Genomic DNA, 22504 nt, shown 5'->3' with positions numbered 1-22504 from the left:
AAATATTTCTTGTCGTACTTTTAAGAGCTTGATTTTTAAAAGAAAATAATTCGTGTTGGAAACCTGAAAGCAATAACAATGGAATGCATGCCATGAGTATTCTTTTTTTTTAGACAATTTTTCTCTATTCTTTATCTTCTTTACCCATTATTCTCTACTTTTTGTATAATTTAAAACCCCCTTTATTCTCTATTCTTTATTATATATGTTTCGCTATTCTTTTTCTTTTTTTGTTTTCCCTTTATTCTTCACCTTTTGCCCATTTTTCTCTATTCTGTAAACCCCATCCAGACCCTCTGCCATGGTGATCTAAACATTTTAGTTTAGGGATCTTTTAAACACAACAATCAGTAGGTTAATGATTTTTTTTTTGTTGCACTTTATGTTGCACATTTTACCCATTATTCTCTGTATTCTGTAGACCCCATCCAGACCATCATAAAACGTTATAGTTTTGGGGTTTGTCTATTCAGCTCAAATATGGTATTATAATTGACCCCCTCCCCCCTCCCAATTTTTATTTGATTTTTTTATATATATATTTCCAGGTTTTTTTCTTCATTGATACATATTTTTCTATTCCAATCTGCTTCGATTAGGCGTTTCAATCTATTTTCTGCTTTCGAGATATAGTAGGAAATGGGTCTTCAAGCTAAGTATATTTTTGATAAAATGTTGCTTTGTAATTTTTTTCTCGCATCCTGATGTTACAAAGTTTAATACATGTATTGTATGATTATTACTAATGAATAGTTTAAGGAAAAGTTTCTGTTACAGATATTGAGGGGAAAACCAAAATCAAAATTTAAAGATCAACATGTAGAATTACGGTGTGTAACAATAGAAAAGTGTTTATACAATATACCAACCCACCGCCTCGGTAGCTTGTGATAATTTTGAAATTTGTCGGTGTTGTACTAATTAAATAGGGCGTAAAACCCCACAACAATCTGTATGTGCCTGTCCCAAGTCAGGAGCCTGTTATTCAGTAACTGTCGTTTGTTGCTGTATATCATATTTGATTTTCGTTCATTATTTTGTACATAAATCAGGCCGTTACATGTAGTAATACTTCCTTTGATTTGTATATATTTGTCGATTCCAGGCCTTTTACAGCTTACTTTAGGGTATGGATTTTGCTCATCGTTCGGTGATCTATAGCTGTTAAATTCTTTGTCATTTGATCACTGGTAGAGAGCTGTCTCATTGGCAATCATACCACATCTGCTTATTTTTAGATATTCATTCATGGTATCGTCTGAAATTTGTATGAAATGTGTGTCGCTAGACATTAAACATTCATTTATCAATTGCAACCAATCATACATGTATGTCAATTTGAGTTTGATTTATTTGTGGCATAGCATTGAAAGAAATTATGTATATGCTCTTGTAAATGTTAAGGTGGTACCAAACACCTTGACTAAAATTAATTTGGCTCGTTTAATTTTCAGGAAAGTTTTGACAAATTATTTACTTTGACCCTTTGACAAAAATATAAACATTTTAAAAAACTTGAACCACACACTTTATCGAAAAAATTTCATTGGATATATAGCAGTTTGACAAACACTAATTTTGATCATTGAGAAGCTTAAAAAATTGAAAACAACACGTTTAATAATTTCATGCGTCCGAAGCTCTTTTCTGGATTTACCTTCATCAGGAACGCTCAAAGCCAAACATTTGAAATCCGAGGATGTATAACTACCGAAACCGTTGAAGAGCTATATGACAAAAATACCTAAAATAAATAGCCAAAATCATCTAAAGTCAACTTTGCCTGAGGGAGTTGAAACCTTAGTTTCCTAATAATTTCTAAATTTCTAAACGGACAATTTTAGAAAGGTTTGTTAAATCATGTCAGTACCGAAGTACTGACTACTGAGCTGATGATACCCTCGGGGACTGATAGTCCACCAGCAGAGGTATCTACCCAGTGATGTAAAAAATTGAAAACAACACGTTTAATAATTTCATGCGTCCGAAGCGCTTTTCTGGATTTACCTTCATCAGGAACGCTCAAAGCCAAACATTTAATATTTCCTTAACAATAGAACGTGATTAAAACGTTCAGCTGATTTTTACAGAGTTATCTTCCTGTAGTGTTATGTACCACCTTAATTCATTAGAAACCAGCAAAACATTTTTCATTAAAGGGTCTTATCTTATTGATTTGATTAACAATAAGGCTCCCAAACCGTCAAATTAAACAAATTTAACACCAAAAGTTGACTAGGGTTCAGAAGTATGGTCATTTCTGGCTTATCCAATCCAACTGTAAAACCAATGGTAAAAAGGGGCGTTTGTTAGTGTGTGCTGGATGAATAAATACGCAGCAACGTCCAATCGAAATAGGGGCGATAAATCCGATGCCTCGTGCTTGGGAGAGTGACCAGCTTTCTGCACGTTAAAGAACTATTCAAGTGCGACAACTCTGTTAAAGGTCATCAGATAATCTAGATATGTTGCAAGATATGGCAGCCCCTAAGCAACATATTCCCAATTTTCAGCAGCAATTTAAATGTTCTACCTTCATACCTGTCGACTTATTTTGTATAACTACAACGTATTAGATTTATTTTTAATTTGTTCTCATCCTGAATATCCATCAAATATTTGCAGCTTTAAAAATGTGGTGTGTCCGTTGTGTCTATCTGGATTTATCGGCATCACGCTAATACCCCCCCCCCCTTCCCCCCCCCCCCCCTTTTTCCAATTTTCCCCAATAAATATTGTAATCTAAGGATTTTTACATACGACAGCAGGATCAAAATAATGCTGTACAAGCATTGAGGAAATAATTCTAATTACATGCATAAATCAAAAATAATTTACAACTTGTGTATAATGCATATGTGCACTGATCTATATCACATGAGTTAGGGATCAGTATTTGTGTATTTCCTGGTTCGCAAAGTTAGGGAAACAAGTCTACTTCAATCAAATTATATATTTCGTAATGTTTTACTTCCTCACCAAATGTTGCAGAGGAAATAAGAGTTCGACTCATCCAAGTCAACTTTTCTATTGGTGTATTTTCACGTACATTAATTTCTGATGTCACAGTTCTTAATTTATTGCATCACAGTAAGAGTCGATTGTTCAATGACGTAAATTTAGGCGATTTACCTCGAGTCAATCGGTGTAATTCCTACATAAAAAGATACTCGAAATATGTCTATATGTGTACACACAAGACATTTGGACTAAATTATAAGCATGACCCGTGATGGTATAATTTGGGCTAAAAGAATTGGAGTACTTGTAATTTACCGATACATCTTATCTATATCGTACAATTTTAACAGGTAATTTTCAGGAACAAAAGCCAGGAGAGCGAAAACATTTACTAGTATATAATTTGAAATCATAAAAACCCCAAATAAGGACCAAATGAGAATAGACTAAAGTGTCAAAGGTCAAAGGACAAGTTACACTAAGGGCCGTATTCGGCCCCTTATTTTGTCACAAAATAATTTTCATGAAATAAATGAACTCAGCATCGGAAGGAGTTGCAAAATACGGTTCAGTTCAATTATATTGTTTATGGAACTTTAAATTTATTTTTATGCGTTACTTAAAAAAAAGGGAATTTTCGAGATTAGCATTTAGACATTCAAATGGGTCTGGATGGGATTTCCGAATTGAGAAAAAAAGGGAATAAAGGGAAAAATAAAGAAACTGAGAAATGAGAAAAAAAGTAAAAACAAATAAAGAATAAATAATAGAAAAAATGATAGAAAAAATAATTTAATCTTTATTGCTCAAATTACACCGATAAAAATGGCAAAAGGCAAATTAACATACAAATTACAATTAACAACAATATAATGCCATTTACATAGAAATAAAATAATGAAAACAGAAATGAAGCAAACTAATTGAATTGTAGATTTCTGATTTCGTTATGCTCATACGAGGAGTAAGCGAGCTACAATAAATCCGAATTTTTATCAGTTTCACCGGGAAATGAAAACAACAATAATGACCGTCATTCAAGTAGCTTCGTCTTCTCTCAGTTTGTATCACTAGTCTAAAGACCTAAGCTTTTGATTTAGCCTCGGTTTGGTATGTATACGTCTTTCCTTACTTTTCTTGTACATTTGAATTTTTAGTTTGTGATTTGTTTCATTTTCACGTAGTTGTTCTGTATTTACCTGATTAACGGTCTTATTCTAACTTACATCAATATGTCGTTAAATGAAATTGGGTACCCTGCATTTATCATGCTTTTCAATAACATATGGTCAACTCGCTGAAAGACCCCCTCCTAAATTATTGAAATCTATCATTCTTCATTGACAATAATATCTTGGTGTAAATAAGATAATCCCATTCGGGCTAACGCCCTCAAGGTGTATTTAATACATAAACTTCGACTGTCAAATACAGTTCGTCAATTGTAATAATGACGACAGACGTCGTACAATTCGCCGTTGCATTTGTTAACGTAATAGTTTCAAAAGCGTACACCAAAACGTTCAGATTGGCTTACAACGTCCAAAACAATGAGGTTAGATTGGTAAGTAGAGTTCAACTCAGGACTACACTTCCATTAACTAACCAGAACCGGTCGAATTACTCGGGTGTAAAATCAAATAAAATATATTTATTTTAAAAACTAACTCTTTTCTATTACTTTTTATTTTCTTAACTCATATAAAAGTGTCACATGAAACTTCGCTCAAACGTCCTTTATGAAAATCCAGGTAAGGTAAATATTCCGGCGCTAAAATGTCCTATGATGTCGCGCTCAAATGACCTTATGTGCATTTTCAATTTTCGCTCAATGTCCTATGCCCGTTTTATCAAGGAGGTAGGATACAGTATTTATCAGCCTTTAGAGTGACAAAAATGCAGAAAACTACAACATGCAAAAGATATGAGGGTCTGGATGGGGTTTAAAGAATAGAGAATAATGAGCAACAAGTGCAGAATAAAGGGCAGAAAATATAAAGAATGGAGAATAATAGACAAAATTTATAAAGAATAGAGAAAAATGGCTTAAAAAATAAAGAATACAGAACTGAAGGAACCCAATCCAGACCCTCAAATATAGACTATTGTGTTTCAAGCGGGAAAACATCACCATTATTATGACTTTAATAAATAAGTATGCCCCACCTACGACAGTAGCGGGGCATTATGTTTTTCGCTCTGTGCGTCCGTTCGTTCGTCCGTCCGACGGACCCGCTTCAGGTTAAAGTTTTTGGTCAAGGTAGTTTTTGATGAAGTTGAAGTGCAATCAACTTGAAACTTAGTACACATGTTCTCTATGATATGATCTCTCTAAATTGAATGCCAAATTAGAGTTTCGACCCCAATTTCACGGTCCACTGAACATAGAAAATGATAGTGCGAGTGGGGCATCCGTGTACTATGGACACATTCTTGTTAACTTATGAATTTGGATTGACCTTTTGGTATCGTCGGGTAATATAATTGATTATTATCATTATTATAACAATTACAAGAATAATGATAATGTATAGTATTGTTGTTATATCTATATAAAATAATTGAAAACAGAAAAAAAAACTATTTTTTTTCATACGAATGTCCTTCTTTGTAACAGTATAAGTAGTGAATGTAGTACACCTACATGTACATGCAGTAGTAGCTGTGTCATTCACCATGTGACAATACTAACGCTTTCCTGGTTAAAACAAACATTACGCAATTCACAAATTTCTAAGTATTGATTTTCATAAATGAGCTATTTAAAGCGGGTCATTTCCTAGTTTGTCATGATTCATTCCCGCTATAAATTGTTTATTAAGTAGTGTAATTATTCATTTTTGAAATAATTGTTCGAGCGGAGGAGCTATTCACTTGTACGTGTTCAAAAAGGTAAGTTATTATGAAAATAATTTCAACACGTAAAACTTTTATATTGTATACATTGGAATTTTTGTCTATCCAGAACCTATTCGAGGAAGTGGATAGGGGTTCACAGAATAGAGAATAATGGGCAAAAAATATAAAGAATAGAGAAAAATGGACCCCAAAAAAATAGACAACATTGAGGTGCTAAAATATAAAGAACAGAGAATAATGGGCAAAAACTATAAAGAATAGAGAAAAATTACCTAAAAAATTAAAGAATGCATGCAAAAATGAAGGACACCCCATCCAGACCCTCCTAATCGGCTCTGATTATTTTGTTCGGAATAAAAATGGTGCTGGTATTCACAGGTAAATTACAAAAGGCTATAGGATACCAGGGAGGGGGGTCCGGGGGGTTAGAGCCCCCTTTTTTTGACGATCAATGCTTTTGAATGGGGACATATGGTTGGAACCCCCTTTTAAAAATGGCTTGATCTGCCCCTTCGCAGAAATCAGTTTAGATAGACTGAAATTCATTGGCAACATAAACAATTTATATACTCTACCTGTATAATTGTAAACTTAGTCTCGTATATTACGTCGGTAATTATGAGACTGCAACACAACAAACAAATAAGAATGAAAAGCCTTGAGACATAATTGTCGCTATGAGCATCTCGTGCAGTAAATTTGGTACCGTGAATCTTATCGACAAACAAACAAATAAACAAACAAACAAACAAACAAACAAACAAACAAACAGAAATCAAATCATAAAACATTTCTACCCGGAACTAAGTCTGTACCAGCCTAGTATCAACTTGGGTTGTAGAAACTCAAAAATACAAATATGATTTGCGTTTAAAGGGCTTTACAAATCAGAAGTAGTCAAGGTCGCTAATGCACAAACTATGCATCGTGGGTTTTTTTTTTTGAGAGGGTTTATTTTTAGTGGGTACTTGTTCATTCTTGAAAAAATTATTTCAAATGGGAAGTGAAAACAATTATTTTTACCTTTTTGGGACAATTACGTCCTCCCTTTCCACGGACCATTTGTTTTTACCATTTTGGACGATTACGTCCTCCCTTCCCACGGACCCTTTGTTTTTACCATTTTGGACAATTACGTCTTCCCTTTCCACGGACCCTTTACTTTAATCATTTTGGACAATAACGTCCTCCCTTCTTACGAACCCTTTGTTTTAATCATTTTGGACAATTACGTTCTCCCTTCTTACGGACCCTTTGTTTTAATCATTTTGGGCAATTACGTCCTCTCTTCTTATGGACCATTTGTTTTAATCATTTTGGGCAATTACGTCCTCCCTTCTTACGGACCCTTTGTTTTAATCATTTTGGGCAATTACGTCCTCCCTTCTTACGGACCCTTTGTTTTAATCATTTTGGGCAATTACGTCCTCCCTTCTTACGGACCCTTTGTTTTAATCATTTTGGGCAATTACGTCCTCCCTTCTAACGGAGCCTTTGTTTTAATCATTTTGGGCAATTACGTCCTCCCTTCTTACGGACCCTTTGTTTAAATCATTTTGGGCAATTACGTCCTCCCTTCTTACGGACCCTTTGTTTTTACCATTTTGGACGATTACGTTCTCCCTTTCCACGGACCCTTTGTTTTTACCATTTTGGACAATTACGTCTTCCCTTCCCACGGACCCTTTGTTTTCCCCATATTAGACAATTACGTCCTCCCTTTCCACGGACCCTTTGTTTTTACCATTTTGGACAATTGCGTCCTCCCTTCTTACGGACCCTTTGTTTTAATCATTTTGGACAATTACTTCCTCCCTTCTTACGGACCCTTTGTTTTAATCATTTTGGGCTATTACGTCCTCCCTTCTTACGGACCCTTGGTTTCTCCTTTTCAGAATGGAATCAAATACATAGTTAATAGCTAAACAAAGTAATCAATTAGCAAGCAAAAAATCTAATTAAGCAAACAAAAAAGAAAATCAAGAAACAAACCACAATGTTTAATTTAGTCAGAACGAATCAGCTTTGATGCAGCACTGGTTGGATTTGGAATGGATTACACTATCATATTTGTCACTCACACCAGCTTTTTATATAATGTTGTAACTGATGAAATGAAGTCATGACTCGGGTTTCTTTTGAAAATGAGTTTCACACTCGTACTGCCACACACCTGAAACATTTAATATCGTACATTATATAAATAACACAAAGCTGAGAGGGTGATAGAGCAGATTGTTACCCGGAGAAAACATTGTCAACTGAGGTGAAGCCAAGGTTGACAATGTCTTTTCGGGGGGTAACAATCTTCCCTATCACCCTCTCAGCTAAGTGTTATTTAATTTATTCTACTGAATGTTCTGTTATAACTGTCTTTAATTTCAAATTCAAAGTAATAAACTACGACGTCTTGTGCATAACAATCATCCGTATTTATTAAAGCGTCTCCGTGAAGGGTAATAGAGTATTTGCACTGGGATAGTATATAAATAACACATAGCTGAGAGGGTGATAGAGCAGATTGTTACCCCGAGAACACATTGTTAACCGCGGCGAAGCCAAGGTTGACAATACATTTTCGAGGGGTAACAATCTGCTCTATCACCCTTTCAGCTATGTATTATTTACTTTATTATACTGAATGTTCTGTTATTACTGTCTATTAGATTTCAACTTCAAAGTAATAAACTATAACGTTTTGTACATAACAGTCATCCCTATTTAAAAAAAGCGCACGAATGATCAAGCGTCTCCGTGTAGGGTAATTGAGTATTTGCCATGGGAAAGAGTTAATTGTCTCCCTCTTATTAACCAATCAGAATCCCATATTTTGACATGAAGTATAATAAAGTAAATTGTCTCCCTCCTATCAACCAATCAAAATCTGGCATTTTGACATGAAGTATAATAATATAGTCTGTTAAGGGACTAAGTCTCTGGGGACAATGTCATTTCCCCTAGGGAGGAAAGGAACAAGACAATCAGGAGAGTGAGGTTGATCATTCGGAATATCACCAAGTTCGACTTTGTAACGGCCAAGCATCGAAAGACTGGTGATTTTCCCTCGGATGTCAGAGATGTGTAAATCTGATGAAAGTCAGATCCTTTGTACACGCTTTGCTTGAAAGCGAATCATGGGCACACGATCGAGGGTCTGGTAGGATTGTCCTTCATTTCCGTAATCTTAATTTTTTATGCCACTTTTCTCTATTCATTTATATTTTGGCACCTCATTTTTCTCTATTCTATATTTTTTTACTTCATTTTCTGTATTCTTTTTATTTTTTGCCCATTGTTCTTCATTCTGCAGACCTCCATCCACACACTCATGAACTGCAGTTCAATCAGATTAGCGATGTCACAATTTGTTTTTTCCGATGATAAATTTGTAAACCTTTTAACACTTTTTCGTTTGTACATTTCAGCCTACACAATGAACTTTTAAGTAGCATCTCCTACTATTAAATTAATTCATTGTCATTTAGTGTATTACGGTATATATCCAATAGTTTTTGAGTTATCTTTATTTAAGATCCTTTTTTTTGTTTTAGAAAAATACTTTTTTGTTAGTAAATTTTTTATATGGTTTGGATTAATTTCAAATTTTACGACGATTCATTTTTATAAAATTTGTAGTTATACTTGTTTTTATGAATAAGTATTGAGGTTTACTAATAATAGGACATGATGATTAACATATTTAAAATAAAGTATTACGTGAGGATTTAAGATGAAATAACTGCGTTTTAAAGCGTCTGTATTATATATGAGATTGATGAGCTTTGTCTACTTGATCGAGGTTTAGGGGGAGGGTCCAATACTAAAAACTAGTTATAAAAGCATCACGCATAAATATTTATCATGCACGCATAAATATTTATCAAGCATATCATATGTCAGGAACCTAGCCATGGTTTGTCTTTAGTTGTAATTTTCGTCTTTAATAGAATTTTGCGTAGTGGCAAATATTATATTATAGTCTTTTTTAAAATTTATATCCAAAACTTGTCTTGGCTCATCTTCGCTAGTCAGATATTACGATCTTGCAGAGAGGGAATATGATCGTAACTCTCGACTAACAAAGGGGGTCTTGACTGGGACTCGTCTAAAATAGACATATATGCATTATATTGTCATTTGAAGACCATATACTGACCTTGATGTTTGTGCGTGGTGTTGTTGGTATGCATGAAATATTTGCTACTGTACATTATTGAAACAACGATCAAATAATGCATTAAGGTGGTACATAACACTACAGGGAGATAACTCTGTAAAAATCAGCTCAACGTTTCAATCACGTTCTATCGTTAAGGAAATATTATACATTTATTTCCCGTGCCGGAGGGAGATATGAAGATTTGTTCACCCAAGAATATTCATATTTCACGAGGGCTCTGCCCGAGGGAAATATGATTTTCGAGGGTGAGCAAATCTTCATATCTCCCGAGGCAAAGGGAAATGAATGTTTTATTCCACTGCCTATGCTTTGTTTACTATCAATACATTAAATATTATTTTGCATACATTTTTTTTCTTACCCGCTTGTTTTTGTAAGTCAAACTAAACACGACATACCCGTTGATAAACAGTAAGGATCAAAATTTAATTATAAGTCTTTTTGTTTTATCGTCTGAAATAAATTTGAACATGATAATGATTTTTGCTATCGCTATTTTAAAAAGAATAAGAAGTTCAAAACGTTATGTACATTAACCGCGCGTAACGTCGCACGAAGTAATCCCGACATTTCAGAGGGGAATATGATCCTCAGAATGGAATATGAAGATTTGTTCAATGACACGTGGGATAGTCTCAACCAATCAAATATTGATTAAACTATCAATATGTTTAAACAGTGGAATAATATAAGTTATCTACGTTCATATCCGTAGATATGGATATTTTAACACCCTGAAGTATCCAAGTACACCCTGAGGCGAAGCCGAAGGGTGTACAGGGTACAGAAGGGTGTTAAAATATCCATATCTACGGATATGAACGTAGATAACGAATTTATCCCTGGTCTTAGTCCAAATCTTGCGATTTTTAGAAAAATTCAACCACAAAATGAAACATGAAAGCAACATTTTTTTTCATTTTTTGAAAATCTTTTATTGAAATTTGGGAATTTAACATATTTTTAACGGGGTGTAGGGTACTACCTTTGGTAGAACCCTACAGGTAGTCAAATATAAGACGTTTTTAATTCAGAGACAGAGAAACGGGAAGGGGTCGAATTTGGCGCTCAATGGTGTGAGAGTTACATCATAGACGATGTGACGTCAACGTGGGTCATTTGCATAGCTAGATCAGTAGTCCCATTCATTGACAATGTGGCAGCCAAGTAATGCATTTACTAAATTGAGTGCAAATGATCGACATAATAAGATAAAATCGTTAGTTGATTAAATATTTAATTACAGACATCAATCTACAGAATTCGATATTTCACAAGGAACAACCATGGAACTAAGGAAAGCGCGCATGATGTTCCCCGTTATAATGGGTAGCAACGTCCGGGTATATGGGTTAGCAACACCCAGGCGCTATGGGTTTTGTAACGACGTGCGTTAACCAATCAAAATCCTAGAAATATACTAAGCCGGGGATAAAAAAGCTTCTCAATGATCAAAATTAGTGGTTGTCAAACTGCTATATATCCAATGAATTTTTTTCGATAAAGTGTGTGGTTCAAGTTTTTTGAATTTTTTATATTTTTGTCAAAGGGTCAAAGTAAATATTTTGTCAAAATTTTATGAAAATTAAACAGCCAAATTAATTTTAGTCAAGGTGTTTGTTACCACCTTAAGCGATAAAGATAGAATAAATTGTTTCTCCTATGTCAGTTGAAGCACAAGGCGGAAAGAACTTTTTAGCATAGCAGTATTTCATGCATTTTGGGCTTTGATGTACATTTGTTTTTGACATCCTGAAAAAATATCACATATTCCCCTAATGCTTAGTAGGGAGATTGTCTCATAATAAAGTCATTATATTTCTAGTGATTTTCCTAAATATGACAGAACAGACCATTATTAACGTGTTGAATTGACCTTAACAGTCTCTAAAAGACTATATTTGAAAGTTTATAAAGACAACTGTATGTCATTGGTTCCATTTCTAGCTAGATGTTGACCAATCACAAAGTTCGATTTACGCTTTTGAAAATATACACAGAAAGCTTCAGACTAACTACAAGACTGCAAAAGTTTCATTATAACATAAAAACTAGTCAAAGTGATGCCCCCGCACTCCCCTCTGAAGTAACTGTAATATAACAAAGTCAATGTAGAACTTTCTTTGAGATATTATTGTGTCTGGGAGACACAGATGATACCCCCGCAGATGCATAGTGTTATTCTAAAATACACACAGTTGAGCATGGGAGCACATAGGTCTATGGTTCACTGTAGGAGGATTTATCCGGAAACGCTGTGCACCTCTTATACAAGTATATACTTCAAAAAATGACAAAGTTCAACTATCTCCAATAAGAGAAAATATTAATAAAATTCAAAACCCTGACCACATGCACACCATATGTACAAACAGCCAGCAAAGTGAAAACTTCCTAGCATTCAAACTGTAGGAGCAGTTATCCGGAAACGCTATGCAACTCTTATGCAAGTAAATACTCCAAAAAATTACAAAGTTCAACTATCTTTCAAAAGAGCAAATATTATTAAAAATCAAAACCCTGATCAAATGCACACCTTAAATATATGTACAAACAGCCAGAAAAGTGAAAACTTCCTAGCATTCAAACTGTATGAGGAGTTATCTGGAATAACTATATACCTATAATGGGACGGAAGGACGGAGGGACAAGGGTAAACAATATGCCCCCAACTTTCAGTTGCGGGGGCATAAAAATATTATTTTAAAGAAACATTTTAAGTACAAGATAACCTTGTCAATATATCTTTCTTTAGATAAACTAAATAATCCTAGCTTACTTTTTGAAAATCAATAATTATGTAATTTAAATTTCTCTTGAGCTTTTGAAGATGCACGGTTGTCGCTTTAATAAAATGTGAACTTCAAATTTTGCAAATCTATAAATCCTCTGGTAAGATATAAAATAAGATGATTTATCATTTATGTATACTTCCTTGGAACATGTGGTAAAAAAATATAAACACGCAGATTTATGTTATTACGAACTTGTTGAAGGCCGTACGGTGACCTAGTTGTTAACTTCTACGTCATTTGGTCTCTTGTGGAGAGTTGTCTGATTGAAAATCATACCACATCTTCTTATTTTTATCTTGGATTAGCCCGATAACACAGTTATTTTGTGTTAAATTTCTTTGAACAACTTGATAAATGCAAATTAAAATATCACCTGCGTTAACTCAATAAGATTTTTACAGTGTATCGTACTATATTTGGGGCAAATTTTATCGAACTAATATGAACAATTTTATGTTAAGGAGGTCTTTACTTCAGTTTGGCAGTTTCAGGCATACTAATTATTGATTTTTTTTCAACTGGACCAAATCACTACTTTACGTTAATGTAATCATATCCCCCTAATTACTATTTTATCATAATATAGGAAGAAATAAGTTTGGATAGTGTAAAATAAAATTCGGAATACAAACCGGTATGAAAGAATTTCCGGATCAAGAGACATCAAATGCTAAACAAGATACAAAACAGTAGTATTGCTACAATGTTAAAACCCCTAAGAAGATTTTAAAAGACAAATTGATTCCTTAAATAGATTTGTTAAAATGAAAAGTGTTTTCCCGCCAATTAAGTACAATGCATCATTGTGTGAAGCGTAGTGATATGTACCATTAACAAAAGTTAACCGCACTATCCTTGAAAAAGGGAAGTAATAACGTGGAGAGATCCGCTTAGCGACAACAAGATATGCCCACACTCTTCAAATTTCCAAATTTAATTTTTCACCATCAAATGACACTGAATGTGAATTGTTTCCGAATGGTATGATAAAAGGTGGTATCTGACATCAGAGATGTATGCACAGACTACTTTAAATTCCCAAATTTATTTCTTCACCATCACATGACAATGAATGTGAATTGTTTCCGAATGGTATCATACAAGATCGTATCTTACATCAAAGGGTAAGAAATTTAATAAGTATCTACTGATATGCGATATTGTATGATCAATAACAATTGTATACTTTAATCAATATGTACTAAAAGGACAAGGATATAACAAAGAGTGTTTTGTACTATTCCAATAAATTACGACGTCTTGAAAGGCTTTTTTTGCTGTGATAGCAAAACATTAAAATCCTTAAAATACGTCGTTATTATTTGGACAAGCTTTGCACAACAGTGAAAATATCATTTTGGGATGATAAAAGGGACTAAACGGTAAAGTCTGGATGGAGCACGGACCCAGAGGCCGCGTGTTATCCCCAAATGATTTGAGAATCTGAGTTTGACTCTTAATCAACTAGTTATTGCGCTTAGTGATTTAATAGACTCCTAACATTTTCAGGAATAAATCTGGATGAATATGTTATCTTTTGAATGTTGTTCATAAATAAAATAAGTTTTCAAAAATAATTATCATAATTGAAAACTAGAAGATGAACCTATGGAACGCCGTAGCTGCCTGATGTGAACATATGCTTATATATGCACATACTTTTCCATATATGCACATACTCTTTCTATATATGCACATAGTTTATTTTATATGCACATACTTTTCCTATGTATGCACATACTTTTCCTATGTATGCACATAGTTTACTTTATATGCACATACTTTTCTTATTTATGCACATAGACTAGTTTACTTTATATGCACATACGTTTTCTATATATGCACAAAAGTTTGTACCTTGTGGTACAATTTGATAGAGATTCATACACTTATACTGAAAATATTGTCTGAAATCAAAATGTCTCCGGACAACGACTACGACAACGACCCATTATACGGCCGCAATTTTTTTGCGGTCGTATAAAGAATTGGATACCTCCATTCATAAATTTTCAAAACCCCCTTGATTTCCTCCTATCCCCCCTTTTCAGGTTACAAATGACCGGTCTATTACTGGAGTTAATACTCTTCCAATGTCCGATTTTTGAGCATTTTTTTGTGTCTTTTTTTACTAATATCACGAGAAAAGTAATATCTAATAAATAGAAACTTGAACAACTAAAATCATCAGCAAGGCTAAATTTACAAAAAAATAACATACTTGAAATTTGTTTATCTTATAGGAAAAACTGCCTCTAATTACGAAAGGCATTTTCAGTGGAAAGAAACTATTTTGTTTGCTTCCCTTCTGAACAAATAATGTCTTTTTCAAGAAATATGGAATCAAACTTTAAACAAAAAACATGCCCCCTCCACACCTCCAAAAAAGTGAATGGTCGGTACCATAACCCTGTTTACAAATCGATGAATTTAGTCTGGAGGTGTATATATATATATAAGCGGCTTTCGGGTTACTGTCTATTTGAAGCTGTAGAAAAAATTCGCGAAAACATAACAAAAAGCTGCACGCGCCAATGAAATGCACCGAGTTAAAGTTCATCCCATTTCCCCTTTCCCTCATACCAGAGTGCCTCGGTGGCCGCGTAGTCTAAGTAATCGAACTACTGTATCACTAGCCTATCAACACTAAGGTTGTGAGTTCGAATCTCGCACGTGACAGGTAGGCTCGAGTCCAATCTTGAATTGTCGGTTTTCCTACCGAAGGTCGGTTGTTCTCTCAAGGCACTCCGGCTTCCTCCGGCTTCCTCCACCAATAAAACTGATCGCCACGAAATAGCTTACAGTGCTGAAAGTGGCATTAAACATCAATCAATTATTCAATCAATCATTCATACCGGCATAATAATGCAGGAGTAGAAAATTTTATGGCTATTGCTATGAAATACTTTTTTTGTAAATGACTGTGAATTTAATTGGTATGGGAAATGAATTAAGATAAAGCGGCAATTCAAAAAGAGGGAACAAATATTCCGGTATATATCATATTTTCGACACAACAGGAAAATCTGTCAACTAGCACCTGTATTAATGGATCTAAATCTTCCTCCGAAATATTTGAAACTTTGATTTTTGTTAAATTGCAATTTCTCGTTTTTTCTATAATTTGCACTTTCAGTAGAGTATCATATGAATGGTTATTCTCATATTGAAAAACTATGTTTATACATGTATAGAGAAAAGTATGCAGATGGAGAACTATGTGCATATAAAGTAAACTTTGTGCATACATAGAAAAACTATGTGCATAAAAAGTAAACTATGTGCATATATAGAAAAAGTATGTGCATATAAAGTAAACTAATTGTATATATAGGAAAAGTATGTGAATATAAAGTAAACTATGTGCATATATAGAAAAAGTATGTGCATATAGGGAAAAGTATGTGCAAATATAAACATATGTTCATATCAGGCAGCTACGGCATTCCATATGAACCCCAAGTATGATCAATTTGATAGAAGGGCAATCTGACGCAACCGCTAAATATGCCAACGTTTTGACATAACCAAATCTGTTTAAAGAATCCTTTACGCATATTGATAAATAATCCAAATACAGAAAATATAGACTTTCTAAGTTAAACAAAATTGTCTTTTTGAGGGATTTTGAAGATAAAAATTGCCACTTAGCCTTAAATGATAACCCATGCCTAGAAGCAGCAAAAACCTCTTTCACAATTATTTCCTATCTAATTTTTTTTAACAATTTAGAAATTTCATGCCAAATACTTCCTTTGTAATGAAATATACACGACGCGTCACATTAGCGGATGCGTTAAACATGCATTAAAAGGATAAACATATGCCAACCATTTTAAAGTATTATTTTGAATAATGAATACACGCACATTATCCACATGACAATATTTCAAACGTTTTGCACTTTCAAAGTTTAAATTCTAGAACAAGAAAAATATTTATACGGAAATACAGTTAAACTGTTTCAAGTGCTTTGTCCATTTTATCATTTGTCTGACGTCTGCAAAGTTTTTTTTTTGTTTAAACTTACTTCAACAACACAAAAACAACAACAAAAAACAAATGATGATAATTATTGTTTTTGTTTTTTTTGTTTTAAAGTTCATTTAACCAGGATACGTATTAAAAATGTCTGGACGTATACTGAGGGCAAAGAGAAACGTAAGACCTGAGTGTATTTTTCATTTAATAAAAAAATCAAACCAATATTTCTTCTTTTATTAATATATAGTTAACCAATCGTTGAAAATTTTGAAGATTTCTTTGTCTATGCATGCATAGAACATATCTGGCAGTATGATAAATTCCGAATTAAGAGATCCTATTATTTATACGTTTTAAATTTCAAATTTTGAAATAAAATATTAAAATTTGCATTTTGGATAGAAAATTGCAAACTACAATGAATCTCTCCAATAACACGAATAAAGCTTATCACAATAATTAAATTATTATTCCTGACCATTTGGAGTAGAGTGATCACATTTGGGTAAAAATGTGTTTTAAGTTTTGTGTGGATTCAGACGGAGGCGCACATATCGCCCCCTTCCCCTCAAAGGATTGTGTCACAAATAATTTCCTCTATTTCCAAATTCTCAGGAGCGGGTATCAAATCCTGGATCCGCGTCTTGACAACCACTGGATAAAAGAAACCAAATATGTTTTCGAAGGACAGTTTACTGAGATCTTGGAAGTTAAGTACAAATAATGTTGAATAAAAATAGAAGCAAACAAGGCGGCTACGACCAGTGTCTACCGAAGTTCAAAAAATATTACACATATCTGCACACGACTAGTAAAATGTGTGGAACAAATATTCAAGAAGGACTAATATCCCCTGAAAATTGTCATACAGCTTCGTGTTTGTAATTTGAGGTTCTACCAACATTATGGCGTAATTCTATAAACATGTACATGATGTAACCAAATATCCTGAAGATGGCTCAAAACTGCGAAATTGCCACAAATTTTAAGTCATCATTGCAAAACAATAATGAATAAAAAGAACGATTTGTCTTTTTATTTGCTGTTGTCTTTAGTTAATCTTTGTTTGTTTGTTTGTTTGTTTTTGCTTTTTGTCTATCTTATGAGTCGAGCCCTTTCCAAATGATTTTTAGTTTGCTCTTATGCTGGTTCACGGATGTCCCAGGTTAGTGCAGAGTTGAGTGCTCGAAAACATATTTTACCACGCAACATTCTATATGATTCTGTCCCAAGGCAATAGTTTGTAAATAAGTAGTCGTCTTTGGTTGCAATCTGTCGTATTTGTTTTCTTTATTGCTTTATCATCAATCATGCAGACTGCAAATCCATTTTTTGGGCGACTTTTTCTTCATTTAAAAGAATATTATAAAAAGCATCGTATAAATAATTTATCGATTAACACTATTTTAAACCATGTCAAGTACAACAACTACATTTTACCAAGGTCATAAATTTTCTTGCAAGTCTAGTGCCAAATCCTTGACCTAATATCGATCGTCTTATGACAGCAAGGTAAATTGATACTACTTCCGTGTTCATGGTATGACTTTGGCTGTGTTGTAGGTAGGCAAGTAATATAATGTTAATGATCGTTTGTTAAATTTATTTTGATTTTGTGTATTATCCTCCTTAAATGAGGGGGATTAAAAAAGAGTTTTTGCGATACAAATTAATGTAATCAATTATCAATTTGAATCGATTTTATATTTTGATTCAATTTCGAGTTCCTTCCTGGATTTTACTACGACTGACCTCAATTCTGCGCCGTTTGACATAATGACGTCGTCTGCAAAACAATCAATTTGGTCTTTGAAGTCAAATATTTGGTTTTGAGAAAGCGTTTTATTTCCTCTTAAATTTGCAATGGCGGACACTCCAAACTAGTGTAATATGCGTATTGTATACATGAGAGTAGCGGAAACACAATAAATTTGAAGGACTTAATACAAGAGTTATAAACACTAAGACATTTATAATTTACACTCAAGAACTTTAACATTGAAGAATGCGTGATTAATTGCAACATTTTTATTCTTTATCAACGATGAATTAACAGACTTTTTTGCTTTATTTTAGATTTATACAAATTGATACAATGAATTCCAGCAGTGGCAATGAAACAACCAACACAACTGGTTTTAACTGGATTAAGAGGGATGAAGAAGTGGTCAGTCTCCTGTCTCCTATTGTTGCGTATATTTCCGTTCTCATGACTTCCGGTGTGATTGGCAATTCTCTCGTCTGTTACGTCTGTTACCGGAAATGGAAAGAAAGGAAAATCCAATACTTCATCGGTTTTCTTGCAACTTTTGATTTGCTCACGTGCTGCATTTGTATGCCGATGGAAATAGTTATGCTACGACAACCTCTTTTGATTGATAATGGCATTCTTTGCAAACTACAACGAGGGACACGTGCGGTGACGTCTTTAGCTGCCGGAGGAATACTTGTCATTATTGCTGTCGACAGGTATATTAGTATCTGCAAACACACACGCACGCGCATACAACCGTCACAGGCACTTCGATTATGCTTAGTTTCCGTATTATTAGCATTGATATTTTCATGGCCAGCATTTATTTTATTTGGCATGAGAAGCTTAAGTCCCGATGAACAAGTGATTGCAGAAACACAATGCTCAACGTTAAATGATTATGCGCCATATCCGCTCATTTACTATGGGATTATATTTGTTCTGTTTTTCGGCATATCGACATCGCTTGTGTTGTTTTACACTTTGATTTGGTTAAGAATTTTACGACTTCCAAATCTGACGTCATCAGCCATGTCAGCTGCAAAGAGACAGTCCGCATCTGAAAGTGCTGATTTAACCGCTTCTAATTTTAAAAATACTTTAAACTTTGACCCAGCACATAAGTCAACGGAAGGATCGAAAGATGGAACGTGCATGCTTTCTCTAAAGCAAACAGAAGATAATGGGAAGCCAAGGAGGAATACGTTGGACAGAAGGCGTCACAAGTCAAATGTAGATGAAAGCGATTCTTGCGATTTTTCGACCGATATTTCGAGAAGTAATTCCATAGATTGCAAAAGTAGAAAACAAAATTATACTGTTACTGTCAACAATAACGAAAAGGGAGATACAGAGGTCATGCGACCAAGAACAAATACACAGGAAGGTCGAAGCAAACGCTTTATTAGGAAATCATCGTTCTTAGGTTCAATAAGTATGTCAAGTAATGGTTCCACACGATCTAACAGAAACATGGTGCGCCGACGACGATTAACAATAGCTATGTTTGTGATAACAATTGTTCAAATTCTCAGTTTTCTACCGTATATTGTGTTGCTTATTTGCAAAAACTTCATTCCGGATTTTCCGTCTTCGCATAACTCAACAGCTCAAGTTGCATATAATATCGGTATTTTATCACATTTTATCAGTAGTGGAGTAAATCCGTTTGTGTACGGGTTTTGTAGTAAAATATTTCGGCGTGAATTTAAGAAAGTGTTCTGTAAAAAGTTACAACATTACTCCATTTGCCGAATGATTCATTCATGAATTTAACATTTTCCTAAATATGCATGAAATGTTTTCTTCTCGAATGAATCAAACAACAATGGATGAATACATCCAAATTGTATTTGCATATAATATATGAAGCGTTATCAATATTAACTTTAGCGCTTTCAATATCCGCGCAGCGCGGACAAACATTTAAAAAAATCAGTGCCTAATAGCAATAGTTGATCCGTATTATAACATGTTACACTATTCAAATATAGATTGGATTTAGAGCAATGCAGAGGATATACATCTGGCATCAAGCACACATACTCTCTAAACAAAAGTTTGTCAAATCTCACAATTCTTTGTTTCCCCAATTTCCAAAGAATGAAACACTTTTTTATGTGAGGTCTACACGGATGTAAGCTTTTGTACAAACCAGCGTGTTTCGAATTATACATAACTTACATGTATGCTAGTTTTGTAATAAATATGCAGATATATTTTGTGTTTAATGATTGGAAAGGTAAACAATTTCATTCCCCATATGATTATTTCATTCATTCGAATATTCAGGGAAAAACCGCATATAACGAGGCATGGATATATATGCAAAACCAAAAAGTACCCTTTGTAATTTGAAAAAAAAATTTCTCAACCGAAGCTAAAACTGTTTTTGTTATAAAGTTCCCATGTTCATCCTCGGTTTTCCTAACTTTGAACAGGAGTCTAATTCGGAAACGAACTTGGTGTACGAAGTAAACGGATTACGTATTCACAAGCGGATGGAGAATGGACCGGACCCCCTTTTTGTATATAGATTTCTTTTTTGTGTTTTTTCCCTAGTAAATATTAATTAAAATTTTAACTAATTTTCACTTAATTAATGTGTTCTTGCTCTTATACATACGGTATTACAATACCAGATATTTATATATGATGTCCCTCTATTGGAATATAAGAATAGAGGGGCATCAGCCATTGTTATATGGTACGGATAAGAAGAAAACATATTAATTAGTGGAAATGAGTTAGAATATTAAAGTATATTTTAAATAAAGAACAAACGCAATATATAGAAGAAGGGGCTCCATTTCCCCAGCACATGTGTACGTATTCTGATATCAATACGATGAATAATTAAAAGTGAAAAATGTATGAATTTGTTAATATACTTTGAAAACTTAAAAAAGGAGATGTGGAATGATTTTTAATCAGACAGCTACCTAACAATGTACAAGAATGGGAACAACTACAGTCACTGAACGGCCTTCAACAATGAACAAAGCTTATGGCGTATAGTCAGTTTAAAAATGTCCGAGATGAAAATGAGAAACAATCCAAAAGATATTTATACTTAAACAATAAACGGAAAACAATTACATGAAAGACAACAACCAATGACAAACACTGGACTAAATGCTCCTCACTTGGGGCAGGCACATTCAGAATGGGGCAGGGTTTGTGAACGCTCACCCCCTTGTTTTACCGGGGACAGTAGTGTAACAGCACAAAATAAAGACCAACTTAAAAAAAACTGGGTACCGATGGTTATTCACTAAAATAACCATAAAAAGACAAAAGATTTGAGAGTACTCGCAGATACTGAGCAGATACTGAAATAAAAATCAAAGTACAATTTGTATTAATAATTAAACTATGTTATCCCAGACTTTAATATCAACCAGTTCCAAAATGCATCGGTATGTCAAAATGTAAAACAATTCAAAAGATAAAACAAACGGACTGTTTTATGATCAAAAACAAATGTGACAGACAGCAACCAACGACAACCACTGAATTACAGGCGCCTGACCAGAAGACAGGTATATAAAAAATGTTGCGTGCTTTAAACATATTTTGTGAGCAATCAACCCTCCTCCTAATAAGGGACAATGGTAACACAGGATAACACAAGATCAAAGTGTTAAAATGAATTGCATTTTTATTTGCCTAGAGCAACACAGAGGGCAGCACACATGGAGCAGTATAGATCTACGTACCCACATGACGCACGTGAGATAACCCCGATTGTGGGGTTCTTGTTGATTATTATTAAATTTTTAATGAAGTTTGTCTTTTCGTCTTTTTTCCATTTCTGCCAAAGTATTGTCGGTTTTTCGACGTACAATGTGGATTGCCCCTATGATGTCTTCTGTCTCTTCTTTGGAAAAGGCTTACCCCAATCATCAGAACGGAGCTCACTAAAAACCGACAAAAACACAAGAACCTGAAATACCAATCTAATAGTATTCG

The 22504-nt window shown here is 34.0% G+C and overlaps 1 protein-coding gene across 3 annotated transcripts; it reads left to right on the top strand.

Moving 5' to 3' along the window:
- Positions 1-5716: 5716 nt before the first annotated feature.
- On the top strand, positions 5717-20751 carry LOC127732209 (alpha-2C adrenergic receptor-like). Of its 3 annotated transcripts, none has more exons than XM_052241290.1 (2): positions 5717-5853; positions 18856-20751. In XM_052241290.1, exon 2 carries the CDS (start codon positions 18875-18877, stop codon positions 20300-20302), a length of 1428 nt encoding a protein of 475 aa, XP_052097250.1. In that variant the 5' UTR covers positions 5717-5853; positions 18856-18874; the 3' UTR covers positions 20303-20751. The 3 variants fall into 3 exon arrangements, with proteins under 3 accessions (XP_052097250.1, XP_052097249.1, XP_052097252.1); XM_052241289.1 differs by lacking the exon at positions 5717-5853 and adding an exon at positions 13794-13919; XM_052241292.1 differs by lacking the exon at positions 5717-5853 and adding an exon at positions 18291-18342.
- The last annotated feature ends 1753 nt before the right edge of the window (positions 20752-22504 follow it).

Source organism: Mytilus californianus, unplaced genomic scaffold (assembly GCF_021869535.1).
Source record: "Mytilus californianus isolate M0D057914Y unplaced genomic scaffold, xbMytCali1.0.p SCAF_22, whole genome shotgun sequence".
Lineage (NCBI taxonomy): Eukaryota > Metazoa > Mollusca > Bivalvia > Mytilida > Mytilidae > Mytilus > Mytilus californianus.
Note: the sequence above shows the minus strand (reverse complement) of the source record. Positions and strands in the feature narration are given on the sequence as shown.

Bases quoted from the DNA above. Each gene is read 5' to 3' on its own strand.
- LOC127732209 (XM_052241289.1), top strand. From the start codon at position 13,858: ATGACAATGAATGTGAATTGTTTCCGAATGGTATCATACAAGATCGTA. The intron at 13,920-18,855 runs GTAAGAAATTTA...GCTTTATTTTAG, and splicing joins ATCGTATCTTACATCAAAGG to ATTTATACAAATTGATACAA.